Below are 26,573 nucleotides of genomic sequence, written 5' to 3'. Positions count from 1 at the left end.
GCTCTGAGGGCTGTGAGGGCTGTGGTGGGTGTGAAGGCTGTGAGGGCCGTGGGGGCCGAGGGCTTGAGGGCTGAGGGCTGTGAGGGCTGTCAGGGGTGTAAAGGATGTGAGGGCTGAGGGCTGTGAGGGCCGTGAGGGCTGTGAGGGGTGTAAAGGATGTGAGGGCTGAGGGCTGTGAGGGCTGAGGGCTGTGAGGAGTGTGGTGGGTGTGAAGGCTGTGAGGGCCGTGAGGGCCATGAGGGCTGTGAGGGGGAGCCGTTCCCCGCCGGAGCCGCTTTCTCGCCCGGCGCTCAAAGCTTAGGCGAGGGGGACCTCTGCAGGCGGCACCGCCACCCGACCCCCAAACCACGACCGGCACCCCGCGGGTGGGACTGAACAGGGCGTGCTGCCTCCTGCCAAGCGGTTTTAATAAGGGGGAAAGCCCTTCTAAAAGTTGAAAGGTGAAAAGAGGAAGGGTTGCATGAGCAAAACCCCTCGTGGCATTCCTTTTTGTGTGAGGTGAGCAGCCACTTCACATCCCACAGAGAAATCAAGTCATGCTTTCCAGGGCTTGTGAAATTACTAATGTCACTATGTCAAGAAGCATATTGTCCCCCCGTATCAGGACCTGAGGAGGCAGGATGCTGCCACAGTAATGCAGTCTGAAGGGTGAAACACGTTCCCTGGTTCACAGTCATTTTGGAGAGGATTGCCACTTAAAACAAAGTGGCACCAGTGCCACAGATGTTGGGCAGATCCCGTCTAACCAGGCCCAGGGTTAGACGGGATCTGAGGCATGTCAGAAACAGTGGGGTGTCACAAAAGCAAGCAGGTCTTCCTAGTCGATCTAGTGAATGCCCCTGAGTCCCTGTCCTCCCAAATTTAAATGTCTCGTTGAATTTCAGCCAAAATGGAACTAGGGAAATGACAAGTAAATTCAGTCCTTGGGTGTTTCAAATCCTGCTGCCGTTGTGAACCGATCTTTGGAGCACTCCCTGCTGTGTGCATACAGCTCCTTTATAGCCAGGCTCGTCTCTGGCAGAAACTCTCCTGCCTCCTGCTTCAGCCTCAGAACCGAGAGGGTTACAGAGTCTGTAGGACACTGCCTGTCAACTGATGGGACATCACACTTGGAATGAGCCCTCCCTTGTATATGTCGTGTCCCAGCTTGCCAGCTGCTTGAGACAGTGTCCCCCGTTCACTGCTCACGGGATGTTCTGTGCCCAGCTCTGAGGCTGGCGGAGCTGGCAGCATGAAGTACTACATACGTACTGGTGGACACTCCCCAGGTTATTTTCTGCTCACTTTCATGGGCAGCAATCACTCTCCAGGTACTAGCCCTGCCTCTAGAGCACACAAATGAGTATTACAACCCTTTTACTTCCCATGAGTATTTTCAGAAAATTAATAATAATTCGAAGGAAAATATAATGCTTCACAGCAGGTTGTTTGTTTGTTTGTTTTCGTTGCTGTTTGTTTATTTACGCCTGGAGGGTAGGGAGTATCACAAGTCACATTCCTTTATGCTCATGCTGACAGCTCCCCCCGGTGTCCTGTGCTTGCACATCTTTTCCACAGACTCCCTTGTCCACACCAGGAATGCTTGTTGGAGTGTTAGAGAAGATGGAGCCAGACTCTTCTTGGGGTATTGGGAAAGACAAAAGGCCAACAGACTCAAGGAGTGACAGACAAGCTGCATCAAAGAAAACTGTGATTACTTATCAGAGAAAGGAAGGATCCCATGAAGGATCCCATGATACTGGACCAGAGATCTAACTTTGAAGTCACTAACCATGTCAACATTCAAAGGTTTACTGAGCTGAGAAACCTGCCCTAGCAGCAGTGAGCCCTTTTCAGAGAGAGAGCTCAATCAGAGACTTCCTGAGGTCACTTCCAACATGAATTTTGTTATGATTCAATGATGAAGCAAAAAAATCCCTGACTGCTACTTCTGCATCCCCCTCATCCATTAGTGCTTTCCTGCACACCAAAATGAACTGGAGTAGTCAAGCAGCTTTCAAGTCCATCAGCACAAGTACCAACATAAAGCCAATGTCACACAGCCTATAATTAGCTTCTATTTCCCATTTCTTAAAAAGCTACTATTTTATGATCTGCTAATGTTTTTCCCAATTAGTCCCATTTACTTTTCACCTAATTCAACCAGAACCCTTAACTGTTTGATACTAATAACTTTAATTTCTATCTCTTGTCTCTTCCTTTGCCCTGTAGGAGGAATCAGTCACAACACCCATGAGCACGGTTGTAAAACAACTTCTGCCCTCATTCTTTGTGCCCTGTCCAGTCCAGGGTACAGAAACCATGGCCAAGAGCAGAGGCAATCTGCCCCATTTGATCCATGAACACTCCCAGGGAAAGCAAAAGAATAATTAGCACTGCAAGATATAAAGACACAGGAAAAGATCACCCCAAAGTGAGAAGAAATAATAATCAACTGATATCTCGGTTCTGCCACCAGGACCTCCTACTTCATTTAATTGTTGCCTGGGTGAGACATTTAGGGCTGGGCTCTGAGGCACCTCACTTTAGAGCAGTGGCAGGTTTCCCCCTCAAAACCCTCTTGCAATGGGTTTGGTGGTAAGAAAGCTGAAGGAGTGGTAATGTCTCTGGGGGAAACTTCCCAGCCTTTCTACCCTCTTTCTACTCTGTTGGAGCCTTGATTTTGGTACCTTCTCTAGGCTCCCCTTTGCAGCCGGGAGGATGAGATTAATGTTCCAGAGACATGGCTGGAAAGAAAGGGTTTGGACAGGAGATTTTTGAGGGGGAAACTAGATATTCCACTACCTGCAAGCATGGCTGGAGCCTGTGCGCACAGCACAGGCTGAGGCTTGCTCCTCTCTTGGCTGGTGTCCCCAAAGCAAGGCACAAGAGCTCAGCAATTCTTCCTGAAAGGTCCTGGCAGAGGCTGCTTGTGAGGCCCACTCGGTGTCTTTGGCTGGCCCTGAGAGCCCCCAGGACTGGGCAGAGAGAGCCCTGCTCAGGCAGAGCATGCACTGTGAGCTCTGTGCCTGAGCAGCCCCTCGGGTGCTCACCCTGCCAGGACAGGACCAGGGGCTTTCCATGCAGTTTGCTGATGGGTGTGGGTCTGGCACACACTGGGCACAGGAGTCCATTCACAAGCTCTGGCAGATGCCTACCTAGATCTTCTTTTTTTCCAGGCCTTGGCTCTCAACCAAGGCAGGAATCTCCCTTCAAAGGAATCAGAAAAAAATAAATTTCTTAGCCAGTGATAAAGAAGGCAAATAGCTCGTACCAGTCCCAGAGATGGTGGAGTTCATCTCATACTCTTCTTCATCTGCAATGCTCAAAAAAACCAAAACCCTGATGATCTGATTTTGATGGAGTACTCCACCATGACTGCTAATTGTTTTCCCATTAATACTTGCTTTTGAAAGGAAAGCTGGACTTTGTTGAAATAGCTCTGAAAATCTATCAGGGTTAAGAGATGTGGCTTGCTAGCAGAAGGAAGGTGCAGAGAAATAGATGATGGGTATGTGCTAACTTTTCAGATTATTGCAAAATATCCCAGTGAAGTTATCTTGTCCCTACTGCTGACACAGGCTCTGAATATTGTTTGTCTTTGCCTGGCAGCAAGAGAGAGCAGCAGCAGCATCTGTTGGCAGCAGAGGGGATGCAGCCATGAGGGATGGGTGTTCACTGTCCCAGGGACCTTCTCATTCTGTTTTCTTCACATAAGCCTAAAATTATCCAGTTGTAATTGATGGAAAGAACAGAGAGTTTGAAAAGCTGTGTCTTATTAAGAAAGTTTATTCTCCTTTTTCTTAGAGTTAATAAGCTGCTGCCCTAACCAAGGCAGGTGGAGAAAGGTTTCTGTGAGTAGGAGAGACAAAAAGGTGTGTCAGAAGAGGATTAGTTGGAGCAGAGCCTGCCTCCGAGCAAGACAGAGGGCGAGGCGACCTTGCAAAGCCTGTCTGGGCCATTTTCTCGAGCTCTGGGAAGAAGACTGTAAAGGCAGTAGTGACACAGGAGAGCTGCATTCAGAGTGGAAATTAATTTGGCTGTAATGCCTGCTGTTGCTGCTGCTTACACAGCAACAAACTGTTTTAGGATTTCAAGGCTGTCTAGCCTTGAAATCCTAAAATCCCCCAGCTGTCCGCAGCCCTAGGGAGCATGAACAAGTCAAATGGAGGCTTTTTCATGCCAGGAGGGCCCTTTCTCTGTGGCCTACTGGGAAGTGTAGTTCAGAGCCTGCATGGCCACTCCAGAGCAGCATTTGCTCCCTCTGGTTAGCAGAGCCTGAGGTTTGAGAGCAAGGAATTTTGTGGAGCAAGATTGGGATGACTCCTTAGGTTCATTTGCTCCTTGCTTCTGTTGACCATCCCTCTCTGGAGTGTGGGATCATGAGATACTCACTCTTTGCTAGGATGTCTGAAGGGAAGAGCTGCAGGATGTCCCCTCTAGGATGCTGTTCTGCAACCCCAACAGAGAAAAACAATCTTGGTGGTGAGGGGCTTGCCAAATCCTGCCCACAGTAGAAACAAGGGTGGGCACAAGCAAACAGGAGACATGGCTGGAAATAATGCATGTGGACAAAGGTTGTCCTGAGCAGGGAGTGTCCAGGGCTGCTACCCTGAGCTTATGCTTGCCTGCCCCACTGAGTCAGGGCCAGAGTCATGAGGTTAGCTCACCCTTCCCCAGGGAAAGACATGCTGACACATCATGGAAACAAAAGTGAAAACAGTGCTTTAAACACTGCAGGCTAGGCTAGTATGGAGCTGGGCAAGCAGGGGCCATTTGGGGTTCAAATATTGCAGAAAAGCTCAAAAGCTGCAAGAGAAGAGGAGGGAAGGAAGGACCTGGCCAACCACTCATAGATGCTGCATACAACCAGGTATGTAACCCTGGCAAAGCCAGCAAACCTCCAGCATCTGGCAAAAAATAAAAATCACCCAAACCAGTGGGTTTGCACACTCTTGAGTCTGGGTCATATCTTGAAGATTATGAGACTGGATGGGTTTGGGGGTGTTTCATCCAAAATGGAGAATTTGAACCTTCTGCATTTCTTCCAATGGCTTTTTTCACTTCCACCAAAGTTTTCTTTCTTTCAGTAAGGATGTGTGAGTTCTATCCAGACTGCACCTCCCCATTTTCCTCCTCAAAATAATAACAGCCTCATTTGCTAAAGGCACTATAAGGATATTAAGTGAAAATGAATTAAGTTTAATTCAATTGTTATTTTAGGAGCTTTGCCTCGTCAGGGTTTTGCAAAGCTTCATTCTTCCTCTTGCTGAAGACCAGCTTTAACACGCCCCTGCTGAGATGTTGCTGCAAGCCACAAACCCATCACGCTGGGAGTTTTATTTAATGCTTAGGGTTGGATTTTATTTTGCTTAAATGTCAGAGTCTGTCTGCCATGCTGCTGGGGGAGAGGGAAGAACCAGAGACTGGTTAGCTCCAGTCCATCATATGCAGCTTAGAAATAAAATTAATTGTCTGGCTGGTGATTTCTCAGGCAAAACCCAGCACTTCTTTGTCCAGAAAGCACCACATCACTGCTGCCCTGCTTCAGAGAGGCTTCACCTGCTCATTGCATTGAGTCTCATCTGGATCTTCTCCACCTGCTGCTTCTCCAATCTTTTGATCACCAGCACATGAGGGTGGAAGCTGCCAGGGTGAGAAGAGTTAGAGAAGGATTAGTCTGCATCTGCAGAGCATTCATTTCACCTTCTCTTTGGATTTGCTTTAAAAGCAATGGAAAAGCCCACACTGCATAGGGGCCTGCTCTGGTCAGGAACTACTCCCTCATCCCCAGTGAGGCATCAGCTCCATCCAAGAGAGGGAGAAGCTTTGAAAAGGGGGAAAGAAGAGAGAAGGCAGGGACAGGGGGACCTCAACTATCCTAGGGCTGATGACCATGGCTTGGCTATGTGGGCAGGCAGGCTGCTGCATGCCTGTAACCACCTGGGCATTTAGAGAAAATTCACAGTCCTGCACAGGACTGGGGCATGAGGGAGAATGTGACCCCAAGGAATGAGAAGAAGAGGGTCTCAGACTCCCCCAAAGCCCAGCAAAAGGACATTTCAGAGGAGCTGTTAGCTCCTGTAGCTTGTACAGTGGAGCTGTAAGATCCAGCACACCCCTCCTCCCTCTCATCTCTGGTTTCTATAGCAGAGGAGCAGAAGGGAGGACAAGACCCCCAAGATAAAAACCCACACAGAGTGCTGGGACAGCTCAGTGTCAACACCAGCAAGCAGAAGGAGGGAGCACTTAGAGCAGGGTTCTCCAGCCCCTAACCTTGCTGAGAGCCAGCACCCAGGATTTATGGAAGAAAAGCTTGGAAGTGACCTCTGATCCACTCCAGCACCAAGCGCGGACTCAGATGGCATTACAGCTTGATGTACAGCCAGCGGGTCTGCCGGGCAGTCTCCTGTGAGCGATGGCTTGCGATATTTCTGGAGTTTATACCTAGCTCTCCAGCTCGATGGGCTTTCTGGGTATGATTTGTGCCGTGTGTAGCTCTATAAATATTGAGCTCAGAGAATTATATATGGCGACAGCCCTACAGCACTCCCGGTGATATATCCCTGCGTTTGTGGTTGTAGGCGAATAATTTTAGTTTGAGTGGTGTGGCAATGAGAACAAGGAGGAAGTAAAATAAAAGGGTAATTCGAGTCCAAGTGAATGGCAGGGAGCATGCGTGAGGCTTCAAAGCCTCTCCCACCAATCACTCAGGGAATTGACAGCCAGGATAATTTCCCAAATTAGTTACCTTATCCCTGAGTGCTGCTGTCTGCAGAATTAAGATAACTCGCCACTTTGCTGAAAGGATGTTTATAAGAGGGCAAGGAAGGAGCAGGGGACAAGGCTAGCACTCCAAGGACAGGGTCAGACCCTCCCTGCTAGGGCATTCCTCAGGTTGGAGCACTGGGTGAACCTTGGCTGTTACCACCAGACTCTCATCACTCAATTCCCTGGAAAGCTGCAGCAGAACTGTCCTGGGAAATCCTCATGACAAGCAGCTTGCAGGTCACCATGTAATGTCGGGACAGAGGCTTTTTTCTGCTGCAAATTTGGGTATTGCTTAACTGATTTGGGATTGCTGCAGTCCAAGTGTTGCTTCCCCATCTGTATATCCTGCAGCATTCCCTCCCTCTGGCCAAGAGATGGGCAAAGGGGCCTCAGATCTGTGCAGTCATTTATCCCATTCAGGCAGATACCATCAGGGCCTCAGAACAGACTTCTTAATTGGATGTGGAAATGGCCAAATGCCATTTCTCCAGAAAAAAACAACTCCAGAAAAAAATTGAGGCCAGGTTTCATGCCATTTCCCATTTACTGTAATGCTTCAAGATGATCAGGTGCTTGTGTCCATGCTAGGCTGGCCATGCAGGTGGGTTCTCTAAACCAGGCTGATAGGTTCAGAAAAGCCAGCTTAAACCAGCAAAATTAATAATTTGCACCTTGGTGTCAGATGGGACCATCCCTCAGCCCTGCACTCCCCTGCTGCAGGTGACAGGGAGTGTCTGGGTACTGAGCTCTGTGTCCCTAGATGAGAAAACTGAGGAATTAATCTTCAATTATGAAATAGGTAAGTGAACAACCACCTAAGGAATTGGATTACAAGGGAGGGAAAAAGACTGGATGGGCCCAGTCTGCTAACACACTTTCCTACAGCAACCAGTCTGCAGTGATGTGTCTCAGGGTGCCCATTCCAGTACAAATGCCTTAATGGGCCCATTATGCTTACATTTCATCATTGTTGCAGACCTGGACTACCCACTGTTCCCAAAAAATCAGTTTGCTAGTCCAGTGTCAATTAATAACCCCAGCAATAGATTAATGCAAAGGACCTCCCCTGGGAAACCCACATATTGAGCTCCCTCATAACCACCTAAGGGCAAAGACACGGTCCTGTCAGAGTTTTGGATGAGCAAGCCAGGAGCAGGAGAGACCATATACAAGGAGTTGGACTGGTTTCCTCTGATTTTGTAAAGAGATGAAAGATCAACAGAAGGCAATAACCCTTCTTGGTGGCTTTATATCAGGACATACTGCAGATGTTTGCAACCACAACTATTGTAAACACAAAGGATGTGAGAATTGATCCAATTTCTTCCTCCAGAAAAGATATAAGATACATGGTAAGAAATCCTACTTCCACTGAAACCTGTTGCTTTAACCTTGAAAAGGCACAAAAAGCTGAAGGAGTTCAGGATTTGACACAAAACAATTTGGAGCTGAAGTTGCAACTTCTAACATGCTAGAAGCCTTGTAGGGCTGGGATTTATGGGTAGGTTGTCCACAACAGGGCCCCTTTAGCCAAATATCAGTATCCCTGTAGAACATTTGCAATGAGTCAAGAAGGAGGAGTCTGAAGCACAAAATAAGGGTCAAACATGTTGTGCCTGGGAGATCCAGCAGGTCAGATAAATAGTTAGGATGATCTGCTGTGGCCATAAAACATATTAATCTCTCACCCACATGAGTCACTGGAACATTTCATATTCCTTCCTCCTTTTCTGGATGACTTCCCCACCTGGGCAGACCTAGCAAAGCCTGGCTCCAAGCCATGTGGTTCTGGAAGATGAGACCTGACACCAAAGTCAGTGCCTTAACATAAATTAAGAACCCAGACTTTCTTGATTATAGCCCTGACCATTTCCTTGCAATATTGCTTCCTGCTTTGGTGGAGAGACTTGATCCTACTGCAGGTGTAATGTTCTCTGAGCTTCTTTTGCTGGCACATGAGAGGTCTCCCATGAGCTGCAGCAGCCAGCACAGCACCAGAGAGCCACTGGCCTTTGCACCACTATCCTGTGGAGGAGGTTGTCCTGCTGCTGCTGTTGGAGCCAGCTCAGCTCCACAATCCCGTAGCCTGGTGCAGGATGTAGTTAGACAAAGGCACCCTGCAGGCAGCACCATCTCACCCATCCTCCTGCTCCCCACTTGGTAGTGCCCATCTCTTCCCTTGCATCAGCCAGAGGGGCTGATGTCCCCTGATAAAGACCACCTCTTTAGCCTGTTTTGTGCCATGAACAGCCTGATCCTTTAACTGCTGAGCCCTCTCTCATGTACTTCTTGTTGTCTATACTGGTGGTATTTTTCTCCAAGAAATGAGGCTGGCTGCTGCTGAGCTGCCACTGTCCCTCTTCATCCTCTAACTGCAGTGATAATTCATGTGAGACTACATTTTACCCTTACCTGAAGCAGCCAAATACACTTGTGAGGAGAAATTAGCTGCTTCAGTGGCACAGCTCAGTTGCTTAGGAGATTCCCAGTGCCCCCAGGACAAGAACAAATGAGGCAGCTCACTCAGCAAATGCCCTCCCCGAGGAGAATGGCTCAGTGCTCTGCTCCCCTGCTACCCCACCAGAACCAATGATTGTGCCAAGCAGGGTTCACCAGGGCTTTGTCCCACAGTGTTGATGCTTTGTCCTCACAGCAGGTTGGTTTGCATCCACCTTCCCTCTTTCCTTCCAAACTCAAGCTGTTTCTGACTCTTCGCAGCTTTTCTATTTTGTGCATTAGAGAGAAGTCTCAGCATCACCCCAAATGTCTGGCCCAGTCATGACTGGGGTAGGGGGTGGAAATGGAGTCTGGCTCCCTGCATGCTCACCTAGCCCCCAAAACAGCCCTTTTCTCCCCCGCACTGGCAGGTCTTGGTTGGACAGAGAGAGAAAGGTCACCTGTGAGGACCCATCCAGGACATCCATCACTCAAGTGTTGGCCAGTGTGAATCCCACCTCCAGATCCTCATCCTAGTCTGGCTGGGCTGCTGTCAGCTCTCCTCTGACCCAGGGAAATCCCATTTTGGGCCATGAGGAGAACACAGACAGGAAGGACAGAGGTCAGCCTGACCTTGAGGAGGGCCAAGAGAGTGGCCAAGACTGGACCAAAGAGGACAAAACCTATTTGAGAAAAGAAGAGAAAGTTCACAGCTGGTAGACCATCCAGAGAATGTTTATCCCAAATTTCAACATATCTTTTTAGATTGTTTTGGCCTCTGCCTTCTGGGCACAATTTCACTAGTAAATGCTCTGAGAAATAAATGCCAAGTGATGGTGAAACACAAATAATCCCTTCTCATAAAGAATTACTTTTCTGGTGAATACTGGGCTATAAATGCAGCTTTAAAAAGCAATAACTTGTTAAACTGACATACACAGACACACACAAGCAGACCCCATTAAAGTCATTTGATGCAAGCTAGGAAAAAGTGCTTCTAAATCACATAATTATTTTAAGAGACAAAGACATTTGCTCAAACTGGTTCAAATCACCTTTGGGGAGGGAGGAGAAAAGGTTTGTGTCTGCACCATTAAGTGCTTTGAGTTCCTGCAGCTCACCCCAGACTCTTGTTTTAACAATATTAAACATATGAATATGTGATAATAAAATACAGGTGGTTTCCTTGAGTTTTATTGACTTTGTTTATCACAAAGACAAAAATCATTGCTTCGTTATTTATCTGCTTGAGTGATTAACAGGTTTTTTATTTTTTCTTTTGATGAATGCAAGCAGCCTCTTGGCTGTCCTAGGGAGCTGTTGCAGCCACCTGTTTTGATCAAAGCTCACCCCTCTGTTTAAAAACCCCAGCTGCTTGCCCTCAGTATTTACTGTGACCCATGAGCCAGGGACGTGTAACCAGGAGAGGGATGGAGTCAGACCCCTTTCTCCATGCCTTGTTGGAGCTTCTCCATGCCTTGCTGGAGCTCAGAGAGTCGAGGGCCTCTTGGTGTGGCTGCAACCTCCCCAGTGGCCCTGCCCACATCACACTCCCCATCCTGGCACTGCCCAGTGCACCCACACGTCCTGCAACTTACCCAGCACATGAAACATCAGCACATGGGATATCCTGTGGAAAGTCTCACTTCCTAATCCCACTGGGGAATACTAAACAGAGGGGAGTCCATTCCTTGAATTTCTCAGGGCTGGGTTTTTTCAAGAAAAAAAGCATGTAGTTCTGGTGCTTAGGGTCACGGTTTAAGGGTGGACCTGGCACTGTTAGGTTAACGATTGGACTCCATGATCTGTTAAGTCTTTTCCAACCTAAATTTTTCTGACTCTGTGTCCGCTTCAGAGGCAGACTGTGTCTCCAGTGACGCGCTCGGGGCTGGCCTTGGCTACCCTTCATCCTGAGCACGCAGCGCTCCCAGTCTGAACCATTCGCTGGTTTGCCTGGGCTCGGCTGCCCGCGGTCACCCCACGCTGCGCCCTGGGCAGGGCGCGGGCGCGTTCCCGGTGCCGGCGGGATGGAGCCGAGCGCTCGCCAGGCGCTCCCTGACCCCTAGATGGAGCTCGGTGCCCGCCGATCGCTCCCGGGCGGCCCCGGGGCGGGCAGGGGTGTCCCCGGCAGCTTCCCCCGCACGGCACAGGGCCGAGGAGCGGGGCAGGGTGTGCAACCCACTCCTGCTTGTCTAACTCCCCATGGGTGCTGACCGCTGGCCTGAGAGGTTGTCACCAGGACAGTGCTTCACGTCGTGCTGTTCTGGTCAGCTCTGTGGGTCACCGTCCACCAGAGTCACCTGTGAAGGGGCAGTGTCATGAATTTTGGAAGAAACGCCCATAGCTTTGACCCTGATGTGCATCAGAGCATTTGTGATTAGGGTTATCTTGCCCTAGACCCCATCCTATGGGGGAAACCAGACAGCCAAGAGTCCTTCTCTGTCTGCTGCAGGGAGGTTTGAGGTTCTTTGGCTCCCATCCAGGAAACACCCATAGGGCTTTAAAATAATGACAAATTAAGGGAAGCTCCTGAGACTGAAGGAAGGGACAGGACACAAGGAAGGAAAAAAGGACTGTGGGGGGAGTTCCACAAAAGGCAGCATCTCTTGAAGTGCCAAGCAATACCTCGTCCCCCACCCTATCTCTTGTGTGAGGGGATCTCCATTCCTCTTATCCCACCAGAGCCAGTTTGGGCCAAGCCATCAGCAACAGCTGGGGTTTCGTCCAGGAAGGGGAGTGAGGCTGGAGTAACCTCCTGCAATCCCAGATGTCGGCAGGGAAGGGAGAGAAACTGGCTCCTGAGACACAGATGTACAGCAACAGTGCTGTAAATGCATCATAGTTCCTCATTCTTCACTTCTTTTGGCAGTGTCTGTGGCCAGAAGGTCCCTTAGGAAATCCTTTCCTCTGGATGACATTACAGGTGTGTCTCTGCCTGTCTGTGCTCTTTCCCTGCCAGGGCTGTGGTGTGTTTCCCCGGGGACTGGCACACACATGTGCTCCCTGGGGTCCCAGCAGGGGATCTGCATTCCCTCACCTGACTGCTACAGGTCTGGCTTCTGCCTGTGGTGTGTGAGATGGCTCTGCTCAGATCCTCGGATCTTCAAAGGACCAAGTCTGGAGGGAGAGTGCATCGTGCTGGGTACACCAACAGGTGTCTGCTGCCCTGCTCCACAGAAAGCATACCCTGCTCTACATCCCACCTCCTGCCTCTGGATGTAGTGGTATGAGCCACAGCAAAGGCAGGTTTCAGACCTGTCATAACAGCTGGTAAGATTACAACATTTGTTTTCACTCCAACCCAAAGTGAAAGCCAGACCTTTTCAAGCATTTCTGTGTGAATGGGGGTGAGTGGGAAATGCCCCTACCACAGCTCCCTCACTTGCTCCTGTGAGTGGCTAAGTCAGGGGACAGGGAGCCTGGGACACATCCTTCTGCAGTTGTAGGTGTCCCTCCAAAGGCAGTGGAGCACAGCCCAACAGTGCTGTAAATGCATCTAAAACTTCCTGGGAAGGAAGGAAGGAAGGAAGGAAGGAAGGCAGGAAGGAAGGAAGGAAGGAAGGAAGGCAGGAAGGAAGGAAGGAAGGAAGGAAGGCAGGAAGGAAGGAAGGAAGGAAGGAAGGCAGGAAGGAAGGAAGGAAGGAAGGAAGGCAGGAAGGAAGGAAGGAAGGAAGGAAGGCAGGAAGGAAGGAAGGAAGGAAGGAAGGCAGGAAGGAAGGAAGGAAGGAAGGAAGGCAGGAAGGAAGGAAGGAAGGAAGGAAGGAAGTGCTCTGGATACAGCCCAGCAGTTACCACCATGCTCCACAACAGTGTCACCATGGGATGTCAGAGGACTGCCATTTCAGCAGCAGTCCCATGCTGTGACATCTCCAGGCCCTACAAGACCCTCCAGTGCATGCCACTGGTGCAGGGCCAGGCAAGTCTGGTATAACCCCTGCTTGAAAACAGCCCTCCTCTGCCCAAGCCAGGCTCCCACTGGACCAGGATCCCAAGGTGCCCCTCACTGCTCACACTCAAACCCCACTGCCCTGCAGACTTGGTGCCTTTTCTCTGCAGTTCCCAACAGAGTATCCTTGTGATACACCATGGCTCCCTGCTGGCCTTTACCCTCTCCTCCCGCAGCCTGACCTCAGAGGACACCCCCACCTCTTCCCCAGGCTCTCCTGTGGAAACAGCCAGATCAGCTGGGAGAGGCAGAGCACACAGAGGCCTGGCCACAACTCAGTGCACTTGTGATCACCTCCTCACCATGAGCCTGAGCAAGCCCTATCCTCACCTGTACCTCTTTCTTCCCCTTTGTCACCTTACATGGGGAGATCTGGGGTCAAGCCCAGCCTTTCAGCATAATTATGTCCCTCACACCTGATAGCCCAGGCTCAGTCTAACCCCCACTGAGCACTGGCATCGCTAACTAGACATGTTCTAGATGGATGCCTAGAGAGGAAGAGTCTGGTGAGCCCTGACATGTGCCTAAAATCTCACAACAGCAGGTAAAAATGGCTAAGCATAATGACTTTCCAAAAATTTCCTCTGGTAGAGAGAAGACCCTGGGAAACAAAGCTTTTCTCCTTGTTTTCTTCTATCCCAGTCTTAGTACCACTTTCTAACTGTAGTTTAAAAAAGTATATATTGATTGATACTTTTTAATCACTGCTTTGTTATTTTGAGACAGTTGCAGTCTAGGAAAGACAGACAGTTAACCGCAGCGTCAGACCAGCGGGTTCACATTCTTTACAGGCAGAGAGAAAACGAGTTTTCTCAAGCTTTGCTCCCTCCTGCTCGAAAACCAGAGCATGGGCTCGTCATTTCTGCTCATTTTATTTTTGTCTCAAAAGCAGAAAAGCAAAGAACAGCTGAGCTGAGGGTAAGTACTGAACTTCCAGCCGGGGGGAAATGCAGGGCAGGGGATTCCAGCTCTCTGCAACAGGGGATGGCACACCTTCAGCACACAGAGGTTTGGTGTGTGACCTGGACTTCCAGAGCTGAAAGCTGCTGAGGCCAGCCCCGTGCTTACCGCAGCTAGCTGCAATGGGGAAAAAAAAAAAAAAAAAAAAACAACAACAAAAAAAAAAAAACCAAAAAAAAAACAAAAAAAAAAAAAAACCCCAAAAAAACAAACAAAAAAACAAAACCAAACAAAAACAGAAGGAAGCCAAAAATTATTTTCAACTCTTGGAAAAATCAAGATTATTCTGGTGCTGTCAGAAAAAGAAAGTAAAAAAAAACCTAACATAATTATTTGAATACAGTTTTAGGTGTGACTTGAAAAAATGTACAGAATTAATTTAAAACTACCAGTAACAAAGAGTTTCTCATTAATGGAAAGGAATAGGGGGGAAATCTTCTGTTCTAAACTTAGATAAATGCTGACCCAGAGTACTGTAACAGAGACAATAACAATAATTTAAAGAATATCAAATCACAGTTAGCTGCACAAACAAAAGGTCTTAAAAAAACCAATCTGGTGTGACTCCAACAGAAGTTTGTTCTGACAATCTATAGCTTTGTGTGTTTTTTCTTGCCTTAATATTTGTTTAAAAAAACTACCTTTTCCCCCCAAATTTTAGACCTTCTCATTTAGAAAATTTTCACCCAGGATAATCTGATAATTCCAAACATTATTTCACAAATGTTTTTTAAACAAGTGGCCATCAAAGCTGACCGCTGCTCGAAGAAATCAGTGTCACTCAGCCAGTCTGCTTCTGGCAAGGGAAAAAAAAGGTTAATTCAAAAAGTTCCAGCTGTCCCAGAACCCCAGAGAGGAATGGCTTTTTACTGTAACCCAAACAGTTTTCAGCAAAGCCATTTTGAGTTTTGTCAGTAAATTGGTTGGGGTTTTTTACCCCCTCTAGCCCCGAGTGCCTGTGAGCTGGCCTTGGAGCGGAGGGGCTGCCTCCGCGGGGATGGGCTCCTGCTGCCGCCGTGCTGAGGCTGCAGCCCCGGTTTTAAGCTTTTCTGTGTGTGTGTTGGTTAATCAGGAGCACATTCAAAAACACCAATCAACAGACTCAGTGAGATAACGAAAATGACCCCACATATGGGTGTTTGTGGGTCAATGCCTCCTTTCATTATCAATTACACAAACCATATTAGAGGACACGTACATTCACCTCAGTCTTTCTCAGGCAAATACGCGTGGCTCTCACTGATGCTGCTGCTGCAGCAGAAATAACTTAAAAGATATAACAAATGCCCCATAGATGCGGTAATGCAGCCCAAGAAAAGCTGCATGTGGTACTCAGGTAGAAACTGGGTGTGCATGCAGTGCAGGGATCAAATGGGCTGGCCCGTGCCGAACACAACTGCAGGCTCTGCTCGGGTGGAAGGCTACAGCAAAGACCCTTCAGCCTTTTTCTGGGCCATCCCTCAGCAGAGACAAACCAACTGATCCTTGTTTGGATGACTCATGTGTTCAACTAATTGGCTAAATGGGGGCCAGACCTCTGGTTCCCTCCTGCCCTCATAGTGTGCTGAGCTGGGACCAAACCCAGACAACCACAGCCCATCCCATAGGGCTTTGTCTCCTCCAGATGTTTAATACTCCAGTTGCTCATGCAAAGACAGTATTTCCCCTCCTCCAGATTTCACCTTCAAAAGCTCAGGACATCCAGCCCAAATGAGTGATAGCTCTGGATCCCTGGCAGCGTTGTGGGTGAGAGATGAGCACAACCACAGCGCAGTCCCCTGTGACGCCCTGTGCCTTCAGCTTCAGGCAGGACACAGACCAAAGTCACTCTGCCTTGGTCTGCATTTCCTAGATACAGGCAAACAGTGGGAAAACATTTCTCCCTGACTCCCATTTCATGTTTGGGATTTGCTTTATTTTGAGAGCGAAGGAAGGGGGAAATGACTTTCAAGGCATCTTAATGCAATTTTATTCCTGCTCCCAAATAAGTATAATACAAAAAATTAAATCAGCCTTCAATGTGATATGGATGGCCCCAGGATACAGCTGAGGTGATGTCAGTCTACAAAACATAACATTACGTGTCATTATTTCATGTCATTACTTATTGATTTAATTCCATCATATTTCAGACAACTTTTATTGTCTAGGTACAAATCGTCATATTAATAACTGGAAGCACATATGCAGATATCAAAAACACCTTCTGCCACTAAACCAATTTTAAAAATGAATCCAAGAGAAATATTTTAAGAGAAAACTCCTCCAGAATCAATTTTCCATGGACAAGAAAGGCCAGGCAACTGTTTTTCTGGTTCCAATGTATTCTCATTTCATATTGAGATTCCTTTTTTACTTTTGGTTTATTGGGTTTTTTCTGGTTTTTTTTTTTGTTTGTTTGTTTGGGGGTTTTTTTTTGGGGTTTTTTTTGGTTTTTTGGGTTTTTTTTACAGGAAAGATTGTTCAGAAAAGGAGGAAGTTGACAGTTTTGAAAACCAGGTATAGCTAAATATTCTATCTAAACATATTCCCTCAAATGTGCATTATCATCTCTTCAACATTTTGATTATGAACTGAATAAAGTGGATATTATAAAACAGTTGTCTTAGAATTAAATTTTATAATATTGGTGTGTCATAATAAAATAGAAAACAGTTTTAATATCAACAGGGATTATTATTATATTACCATTGTTATTATTATTAGTGTGGTTGATGGTTTTTCCTATGCAGAAACCCTGAAAACAAAAATACACCCTGCAATAAACTGTGAACCATTAAAGGTTTGTAGACAGCAATGCCTCCTATAATTTTGTAGATAAAGTTGGGTGCATGTTAAATAATAAGCTTAATCAGAATAAAAAAATCTGACTGTAGTATGAAACAGAATTCAAACAAAAAGCTTCCCTGAAACTGACGTTGGAAAAAATACGTATTATTTTATTTTAGCATTCTTCTGGCAGAAATCAACAACTTTTAAAGATATTTCCAAAACTGCATGTTCTCCAAGTTCCATATTTTCCTGTGTTTTACCCTATTTTGCTTTTTCTGGCTTCTTTTCTCTCCACTGCTGGAGGTGTTTCTCTGTGTTCTCATACACATTGGACTGCAGAACGGGAAAATCCTGCAGCACCATAAATTCTCAGCCCAGTCCCACAGCAGCAGATTTTGGATGAAGCAGGCTATTCCTATGCTCCCTTAGCAAACTCCCCAGCAGCGCTGTGCCCAGAGGACCCAGCCTCGAGGAGCACTCTCCCCCACGAGGTATCAGAGGCTTGGGGTGCTTTGTTGCAGATGTCCCACAGGCAGCCTGGAGCCCAGGGCCCGTCAGGGGGTCCCCGCCACTGCCCCTTCCAGCCGTATCCTCCAACCTCCTTTACTCAGTAAGTCCCAGTGCTGGAAGGAAACACCAGGCTGAAGCCAGCCACGGGGCTGGGAGTCTCCCCCAAGGAAGCTGATGAGAGTTTTCCCACCCGTTTGATTTTCCTCTGAGAAGGGCTTGCCAAGCTGGGGACAATGTCCTGCAGCAAGGCCGAGTACAAATGGAAAACAGTGTCCCCAGAATAATGCCCTGCAAGGCTGTCTCCAAAATGTACTCTTGCACATTTCTTTATACTCAAATTCCCCTTTCCATATTCAGTTTCAGACACAAATATCTGTAGATCTGCCTCAGCCCAGGTGAGACCTAATTCCAAGGTCTTATTCAATAAATTATTCCAGATAAGTTTAAGGCTAAGCCCCTGCAGAGTCCCTGCCACCCCCAGCAAGCCCCCACAGAAAAGCTTTGATTAAAGCAAGCACTAAATGCACTGCTGGGTTGAAGCCTGAAAATGTTTATAGGACCAGGGATTAAAACACAGCATATTACATCTGGAGCTTCCAAAGCCAAGTGGACCTGAGCAAAGTCAAATGGAAATTATAACTCTAGTTTTATTTTAAAAATAATAGCACAGGCTTCAGCAGTAGTTGTGATATGCTGTCTCCTCTTGGGGAACTAATAGACAGGGAACAGCAAGGCTTTAAATGATTTATTCAGTACCCTGGAGATTTTTTTATTTTCTTTTTCATTTCCACATAAATTACACAAGCACTTTATAAAATGAATACACATAAAACACCTTGTAAGTGCATAACTTAAAAAAACCAAAACAACAAAAAAAAGCAAACAAACGAATGCCTTAAAAAATCTCACTGAAAATAGGTCTTCTGGTTGCTTGTTTGTACTAACTGCTTAAATTGGCAGTGCTGTTTTAGATTATAAGTAACTGAAAAATATATACTGTTTATATATATATATAGCTATATATTCCCGGCATTTGCTAGAAGTGCTTTGTTCAATTTTGTCTCATTCTCTTGGTACAGAGAACAATTAAAAGAACAACTAAGTTGAACATCTGAGAGTGAAATCGATTTTTTGTTGTCTGGAACTGCCTTCTAATGGGAAACTGATAAAACAAAACATTGGACAACATTTTGCAAATTATATGGAAATATTCCATGGAAAGAAACTGCATTACCCCCACAAACTGCCACCCAGATCTTCTCATTATTAAAATACTCGCTGATGGGCACAGAGTCCGTGGCAGCCAGGGACTGTTTGGGCTCTTCATACAATTGAGATATCATATTTACCGTCCTCAGGAGTCTGTCAGATCCTTCTCTTGTTTCCCCTTCGCAAGAAAAAATTAATGAAAAAGGGGAGGAGAGACAGCGAGGTGAGATCTGAAGGGTTCCCATCTGGCACAAGCAGAAATTGCTGCTGTTTCCTCCATTTGTTGCATCCCCGAATGTCTCTGGTGCGGACAACCCAAGAAGGCTCACAGCAGAGACGTGCTTCCCAGGGAGCCTTCTCCTTTTCTTTCAAGCCAACAGTTCAAAACATATACCTATATATATCTATATAGAGATATATATAGATATACATATATATATGGGTGTACATAGACTTTGCACTGCTGCCAGTAGAATCCTAAGGAAGTTTTCCTCTCCCCAGCTGGATGATCACCAGCGGCTGTGTCTGTCAGGGCTGGGCTTTTGTCTGGCAGCACGTCAGCAAGTTCAGGGTCGACACTGGAGACTTTCAAGAGAACAAAGGGGTTGGGGGGAGGTGAAACAGCATTGCTGCTCCAGCAACTCCATGGCTAGGGAGAGTTTTTGGGGTGACTTTCCTTCTTTTTGTTCCTTGTGGAGGGCTTTCCCAACTGGATACATAGGATGCACATGGCCAGAGGATAGGGGGGTTCCAGCCCTCTTCGGGGAGAAACAGAGTTGCTACATGTCCTACCAAGGATGCCTCGTGTCCCCCTGGGGACAGCCCCCCAGTAGAAGGTGTAGGTGCCACCAGTGGGTGCCAGATTATTCACAAGCAGAGGCGACAGTGGTGACACTGGTGATCTTGGTGGAGTCATCAGACCAAGGCTGGAGGTTCTGAAGGGCGAAGAGAGAGGAGTTGTGGACACAGATGGGGTCGGCTTGGATGGGCTGGTTGATGGTTTTTTGGAAGGCTTCCTGCTGCAGCTGCATGAGGATGCGGTTTGCTTGCTGCCGCTCAGCCTCCCGCTCCTCCGCTGTCTGCCTCCTAGGAGAGAGGGAGCCGTTAGGGGGGCCTGGGGAAGCAAGGGAAGGGTGTCTCCAGAGATTAATTTGTGCTGGGTGCTCATGATGTGGGAGGGCAGGGGTAGGAAAAGAGGGTGCCTTGCCATGGCATGGTCCCACATTCCCTATACAAATCCCATAAACTGGTACTTAAATCTCAGTAAATCCCATAGACTGGCTCTGTCTGTCTTAGTGGTCTCGGTAAAAACACTGCTCTGATCAAAGAGAGCTGGGAGCAGCCCACAGCTTTGGATTACTCTCTGCCCACAGGAAAAAAAACCAAGCAGGGACAAAACACCCAAAGTGCCACAGAACAGCATTGCAAAAGTTGCAATCCCCTGAAAATGTGCTCTGGTATCTGACAGCAAGAGCCAAGCATGCAAAGCCCAGGAAGAAGCATGGCACAGGGTGGGATGAGACAGTGACTGGCAGTGCCACACAGCTGGGAGATGGGCAATGTCACCCTGGATGTCCCCTTCCGGCATCCGGGTTTGCCACCTTGTCTGCCACACTGTGGTGACCAGCTGTTGAGAACTTGGAAGAAGGCAAAAACTTTCCCATGGCAGGCAGCAAAATTTCAGCTAAACACTAGAAACACATTTTTTAGCAGTAACAAAAATCAAAGCACAGAATATACTATCTGAAAAGGGTGAATGACAGCGTTTTTCAGAACAGTTTGGACATGTGTCTGCCTGGTATGACACCAGCAGAGGTGATCCTCAAGGAGAGGGTGTTAGGGGGTCAGAAGGGGCTCTTTCCAGTGTTGGTTGGGCCCTGGCTCTAGGCTGCCTAGGAACAGAGAATGGGATGGGTAGAAATAGCCTGAATCCTCTTATATCCACAATGGAAATCCCACTCCTGCTTGCTTGGATGGCAGGTCAGTCTAAAGTCTGCAGCTTGCACTCACCCCTACTTCACCTGGCACCTCTATTGATGTTGCTGAGAAAACGCAGGAGCAACTCACATGCCAGTCCCAGGATGATTCCCAAAGCATTCTCTCCGTCCCTTATACTCCCAGGCTCAGCTGACATCCTCTCAGCAGCTTCAGTGGACCAGTGACACAGGAAATGGCAGCTTTTTAATTTAGCAGCTCAGGAGCGATGTGAGATGTCTCATCCCCTTTGGCCATGGGAATTGGAAGTGGCAGCTCTGATCTCCACAGTGGCATCTCAGAGAACAGGGCAGGGGTCCCTGGCTCCCAAGGGGGAAGCAGACTGGGATTTGGATGCCAGCAATGGGCCTCTGGGCACCCAAGCCTCCAGATATGTGGCCAGTGTTCCCTGCTGGGAGCAGGTAGTTCAGGGCTCAGTCCCTGTTCTAATCAGTGTGTCAACATCTCACATCAAACATCCAGGGAAGAGCGGGCTCAGAGCTGCACCTACCCGGGGAGCAGCTTGTTCTCTGCCTCAATGAATATTTAATGACTCCCTGCAAAACGAGGAGATGCTCCAGGGGGAGGGAGGGAGCCCCAAGTCCAGGGTGATCAGAAGTACCATGGCTGTGAGCACCTTGCTCCCAAGTATCTCCCTGCTGCAAGCAGCTGGTCTAGTCATGGATTCGTATCAGAATGGGATTTCCAGGTTCATATCTCCCTGGAAAGAGCTGTGTCTAAAGCAAGAGCCCAAATCTGAGGAGGGGATCACACAGCCACCTCCCTACAGCGGAGACAGCCAGGCAAGGGGCAGGGGCAAGACTCTTCCCCTAATCTGTGTTCAAGCAGTTAAACTGCTGAGAGGGCTTATAGCAACTCCATTTTCTCAGATACTTCCCACTGCCTCAATCAGGCCGAGCCTACAGCATCTCCTTCCAGCTTTCAGCCCCAGGAACCACTCAGAGCCCACTGCCCAGTGGAGGGTCCTGAGGCAGGAAGTTGGATGTACTATCAGCCAGGGGCACCCATAGCTCCATCACAACACCAGCAGGCACAGATGCATACAAGCAGAACTTACATGCCTGTGTCCCTCTGGCTCAGGCCAGAGATTCTCCCATGTCTAATATTACAGCTGAGGTCTGGCTGCAGCCTCTCCCTTAGGCAGAAGCAGGATTTAGTTTCTCTTTACCCAGCTATTTTTTGTAAAACACGTGAATAGGTTTGTATCCTCTGCACTTCTGCCAAAAGAGGCTGAATTTAGCCAACAGACGCAAAGAGTATTGACAGATGGATTTGCCTCACTTCCTTAGGAAACCTGGTTAGAAGACACAGCTGACCCCATTTTGCAGGCCACAGCAGGACTGTTCCTCCTCCAGGATTCTTTTTCTGGCCAATAGAGATCACTCTAGCTAGAGACTTCCAAACAGTTGGGGAATTGCACTACCATGGATTCTCTAGAGAAGAACTCACTGGGGTTGAGGATTCACACCCCCTCTTGGTTTCAAGTTCCTTGACCCCCATTTCTTACCCAACCCCAACATACTCAGGCAATCACTGTCCTGTTAATCCTTGGGAAGACTCTGCGGAAGTCCTTTTCTCCCATTTTGAAGAAGCTGCCTGCCTGCCTGCCCTCCAGCACCCAGTGCGCAGCACCCAGCAGGTCAGCACCCAGCCCAGGGCAGGAGGTGTTCTCAGGGCTGGGGTGTCTCCCAAGGGAACATGCCGGGAACGTGCAGCTTGGGAGGGGCAGGGTCACTGCGACGGGGCCCTGGAGACTCCGTGTGAGCCCAGCCTTTTCTCCCTCTCCCGCTTTAGCGGCACGCCCGGCAGCAGAACAAAAAGAAAGCGTTTGGGCAAGGAGGCGCCGCGAACCCCGCGGGGACGAAAATCTCCGCGCTGTGCAAAGCCCGGTACTCCGACAGCCCCAGGCCGGGAGCTCCCACACGCCGCTGCCGCGGCGGAGCCTCCGCACCCTCTGGTGACACTGACTGCACCCACTGCACTCGTGTGTGCTCACACACGTTCATCCCCGTGGCGTACCCGCACGCTTTTTTGCACGCAGGTCCGGTGTGCTCACACCAGGTAATGCCGGGCCAGCACACACCACACCGCGGGGCTGTGCTTTGCACTCACACCCCGGTGCACGCTCACACACTCACACACACACAGAGTGCGGGCACACACGGGCACGCGTGGCCTTCACATTGACCGTGCAGTTACACACGCGTGTCCTGCTTGCACACACGCCCGCAGGTGTGCACACACCGCAGGCACACACACACACGTGTACACACATTGTCACATTCACGCACACACGGGGCTTGCACGCCTCGGCGCTGCCATCAATGCTCCCGACAGAGCTGCTGGCAGCAAGGTCTGTCCCCGCCGGACTGCCCCGCCCCGGTCCTCGCAGACCCCCGGTCCCTCACCTCCACTTGGTGCGCCGGTTCTGGAACCAGGTCTTCACCTGGGCGTCCGTCATCTTGAGGGCCTTGGCCAGGGCAGCGCGCTCGGCCGAGGCCAGGTATTTCTGCCGGTGGAAGCGCTTCTCCAGCTCGCAAATCTGCAGGCGGGTGAAGGAGGTGCGCGGCTTCTTCTTCTTGGGGGGCGTGCGGTTCTGGTAGGGGTGACCTATACGGCGTGTTACAGTGAAGGGTGAGAGGGCCACTGGGGGGGACACGGGAGGAGGGGGGATGAGAGGCAAAGAAGCAAGCAGCGACACATCAGCAGAGGGGCTCCGGCTCCCGGCCGCTGGGCTGGGGACCACCCCCCACCGCTCCGAAGCCGCGGCGGCCCCGCCGACACCCACGCACGAGCTGCGAAAACTCAGCGGCGGCGGCCCCGATTACCGGGAAGGCCCGGCCGCCTTCCCTGGGCGCTGCGGGCACCCGCCGGGCACCGCTCGGCGCCGGCGGAGGGGAAGGTGAACGCTTGCCCGGCCAAGTGCCCGCCGGGGAACGGAGGGTCAGCAGCAGCAGCCGGTCCTGGCGCCGGGCCGGGCTCCGCGCCCCGTGCCAAGCGGGCTCGGGATAATTTCGTTTAGGCGCGGCGGTAACCCCATGGCCCCCGACCCCAGCGCCTCGTACATGGAAAGTACAGTCTCGGACTGGAAGTTGGAGTTGAGATTTGTTGTTCTGTTTGTTTGCTATTTTTTTGTTTTGCTTTAAATTTTGTTTGGGTTTGTTGGTTTGGGTTTTTTTTTTTCCCAAACCCCCCCCCCCAAAAAAAAAAAAAAAAAGAAAGAAAAAAGAAAAAAGAAAAATTATATTATGTCTAAGCCAAGAACAAACTGAGTGAAATTCAGTCAGGTGCTTGCCTGGGGAACAGCCCGTTCCCCAGCCGCGGCCGTGCCCAAACCCAGCGCCATCGGGTTGAAATTAAACGGGAACTTTCAAAAATCGGACCTCGGTTTCCGCCCTCGGGAAGCGGCGCTGATTTTTCCCCGTTGTGATTTCGTTTCTTTTGTTCGTTTGTTTGAGTCTTTTTTATTTATTTCTTTTCGTTGTTCGAATTTTTGCTTTGTTAGTGCCGAAGACGAGCCCAGCTACACCTACAAACAGTGGCGAGGCCGGGAAGCGGCTCTAGCCCGAGCCCCGCTCTGCTCGGGTGTGCAAAAAGTCCCTTTTGGGGGGAAAAAAGGCTGAGCCGAAACCCGCAACCGGGAAAAGCCAGCCCGGTTAAGAAAGACAACGGGACGGCCTTCCGGGACAGACCGGGGCCGGGGCCGCCTGTCTGCCCTCCCGCCGGCCGGGCCGAGCTTCCCAAACCACTCTCGGTTTTGAAGGAAAGTTTCCCCGGGCGCTGGCTCGGGCGGCAGGGATTGGGCAGCCGTGCCCGGGGCTCGCGGGAGGCCGTGTACGGAGTTTACCATCCCTTTTCTTCCTTGCCCGCCTTTGCCGACCCGTATCACGGGAAAAAAATATAAAAAAACTTACACCAAACAAACAAACAAATAAATAAATTAAAAGGAACTAAAACAACAACATAAAACCTCACATATACAAACAATCAAACCAACCAAAATATCAAAGCAAACAAACAAAAGGAAACACAACTCATTTAGGGGGGACTGGATACGCCTCATTTCCCACCCCGTGTTGCTTGTGGCCTCTTCCCTGACCAACTTCTCAGGACCATCCCAGCTGCTTTCTCCACCCGGGCGGAGAGATCCCCGGCTGGATCCTGCGTGCCCCTGTGGGCACCGGTTGTCGCGCCGAGGCCGGGCGGCGGGGGAGGAAGCGGGGCGGCGGGAGCAGAGAGAGAAGCGGGGTCCCGGTGGCGCAACTCACCTGTGAACCTGTCTTTTGTGTACCGCCTGTTGCTCTCCATCCAGGGGAAGGTGAGCCCCGTGAGGCTGTTCATGCCGTTCACCGCCGGCACGGCGGCGGAGAGAGGCTGGTGGACGCCGCCGGCCACGGGGCGATGGGCCGGGACGCGGATCACCCCGCCGGCCGAGCTCAAGGTGTTGCCGTTCATGCTCACCGCCATGTTCACGTTGTAGGAGCCGGGCAGGCCGCCCATGCTGCAGGAGGTGCCGGTGTAGGCGCCGGCCGCGCCGCCGCTCGCCCCGTAGCCACCCGTGACCGTGTTATAGGCGCTGCCCACGATGCAGCCCAGCCCGTAGTCCGCCGAGTCCTGCAGCCGCGGGTGCGACACCATGCAGCTGCCCGGCTCCGACGTGTTGAGGATCTGGTCGATGCCGAAGCTGATGGGCTCTGCTTGCCCTTGGTGCAGGTGGTGAGCCCCGAGGTGCTCCATGCCGCCGTTCGGGCACCGGGGCCGGACCTCCGCCCCGGGCAGGGCAGCACAGCCCGCACCGCCCCGAAACCGGCAACGGGGCCGCGCAGAGCGGGGAACGCCGGCTACGCGCTCAGTCCCATAGCACGACGGCACAGCACCCCAAGAAACGCCAGCAGAGCCACGCAAGGCCGGGACAAGGCAGCCACACGCTCAGCACGAAGACACAGCAGCACAGCCATGCGCAGCCCAGGTACAAGACTGAAACACCCCCCAGCCCGGGACGCGACAGCAGTGCCCAGCGCGGCACAGGACACAGACACCGGGGAAAACAACCGCGCCAAACACACCCGACAGCGTCCAGGAGCGGAGACGCGACACCCCAGCCGCGCACACTGGTCCCACTCCGATGAGACTCAGCACCACCATGTACCAAGACACGTCAGGAGCCTCTCACCCAGGACACACAGACGTACGCACGGACACACACACACACAAGGGTGCCCCGGGGACCCTTCGCCGCGGCGGGCGGTGGGGAGCCGGGAGCCCCGCGGAGCGGAGAGCGGCGGATTGTGAGTGCGATCGCCCGCCGCCCCGCTTGCCCATCAATCACCCTACCCAGGGCCTACTGCTGCAGGCCCTCACTCTCCATTGGTTGGATGCTGAAAGCAGCTCAGTGAATGACAGCAGAGAAGAGCACACAAGAGGAGTTTCTTCTTCCCCAGCCCCCTCTCGCACCCCCACCCCACAAAAAAAAAAAAAAAAAAAAAAAAAAAAAAAAAAATCACCGCCCTTCCCGGCCTTATAAAGTGAGCGCTGGATAAGCGCAGGGCACTGGGGGTGAAATAGTGGCTGATACCGGACGGCAGAACGGGGTTGTTTGGTCCCGAAGTTTGTGGCTGCAGACTGCTGGGAAGGGGGATCTTGGCTGCCAGGCCCCCAGGAGACTCAAGCCTAGGCTGTGATCCCCAAGGGCTGCCGCTGATCCCGAGCGAGGGCTGAAGCTGGAGGATCCCCTTCTGGTGGGGTCCCAGACCCGCCGTGCCCCTTTGTTCCGGAAGAGTGTTCTCAATTTCAAAAGTCAGCGCCTTCCAAAAAGCCGCGGAGGAGGCGGCTCTCCCAGCACCAGACCCCAGAGCAGGAACATGGGGACCTTGAGAAGGGCACCCCGCAAGTGCCCGGACCCGTGGAAGGGGTGGGATGGGAGGAGGCGAGGGGCTCCTGAAGCACACTTTCTCCCGGAGAGCCGGGGAGGGGCTCATTTCCCCGGGACGATGGC

At 50.3% G+C, this 26,573-nt stretch overlaps 1 protein-coding gene across 1 annotated transcript; it reads right to left on the bottom strand.

Annotated features, from left to right (window-relative positions):
• Positions 1-19,446: 19,446 nt before the first annotated feature.
• Positions 19,447-25,315, bottom strand: TLX1 (T cell leukemia homeobox 1). The gene is made up of 3 exons (XM_041461515.1): positions 24,847-25,315; positions 22,987-23,188; positions 19,447-19,669 (listed from the first exon to the last, which is right to left on the bottom strand). The coding sequence occupies exons 1-3, from the start codon at positions 25,313-25,315 to the stop codon at positions 19,447-19,449; spliced, it is 894 nt and encodes a 297-aa protein (XP_041317449.1).
• Between the last annotated feature and the right edge of the window lie 1,258 nt (positions 25,316-26,573).

This window comes from Pyrgilauda ruficollis, unplaced genomic scaffold (genome assembly GCF_017590135.1).
Source record: "Pyrgilauda ruficollis isolate IOZ18807 unplaced genomic scaffold, ASM1759013v1 scaffold15, whole genome shotgun sequence".
Lineage (NCBI taxonomy): Eukaryota > Metazoa > Chordata > Aves > Passeriformes > Passeridae > Pyrgilauda > Pyrgilauda ruficollis.
Note: the sequence above shows the minus strand (reverse complement) of the source record. Positions and strands in the feature narration are given on the sequence as shown.

Coding starts and splice junctions, on each gene's coding strand:
- TLX1 (XM_041461515.1), bottom strand. CDS start 25,315: ATGGAGCACCTCGGGGCTCACCACCTGCACCAAGGGCAAGCAGAGCCC. Junction 23,189..24,846: donor CACAAAAGACAGGTTCACAG/GTGAGTTGCGCC, acceptor CACGCCGTATAG/GTCACCCCTACCAGAACCGC. Junction 19,670..22,986: donor AACCGGCGCACCAAGTGGAG/GTGAGGGACCGG, acceptor CCTCTCTCCTAG/GAGGCAGACAGCGGAGGAGC.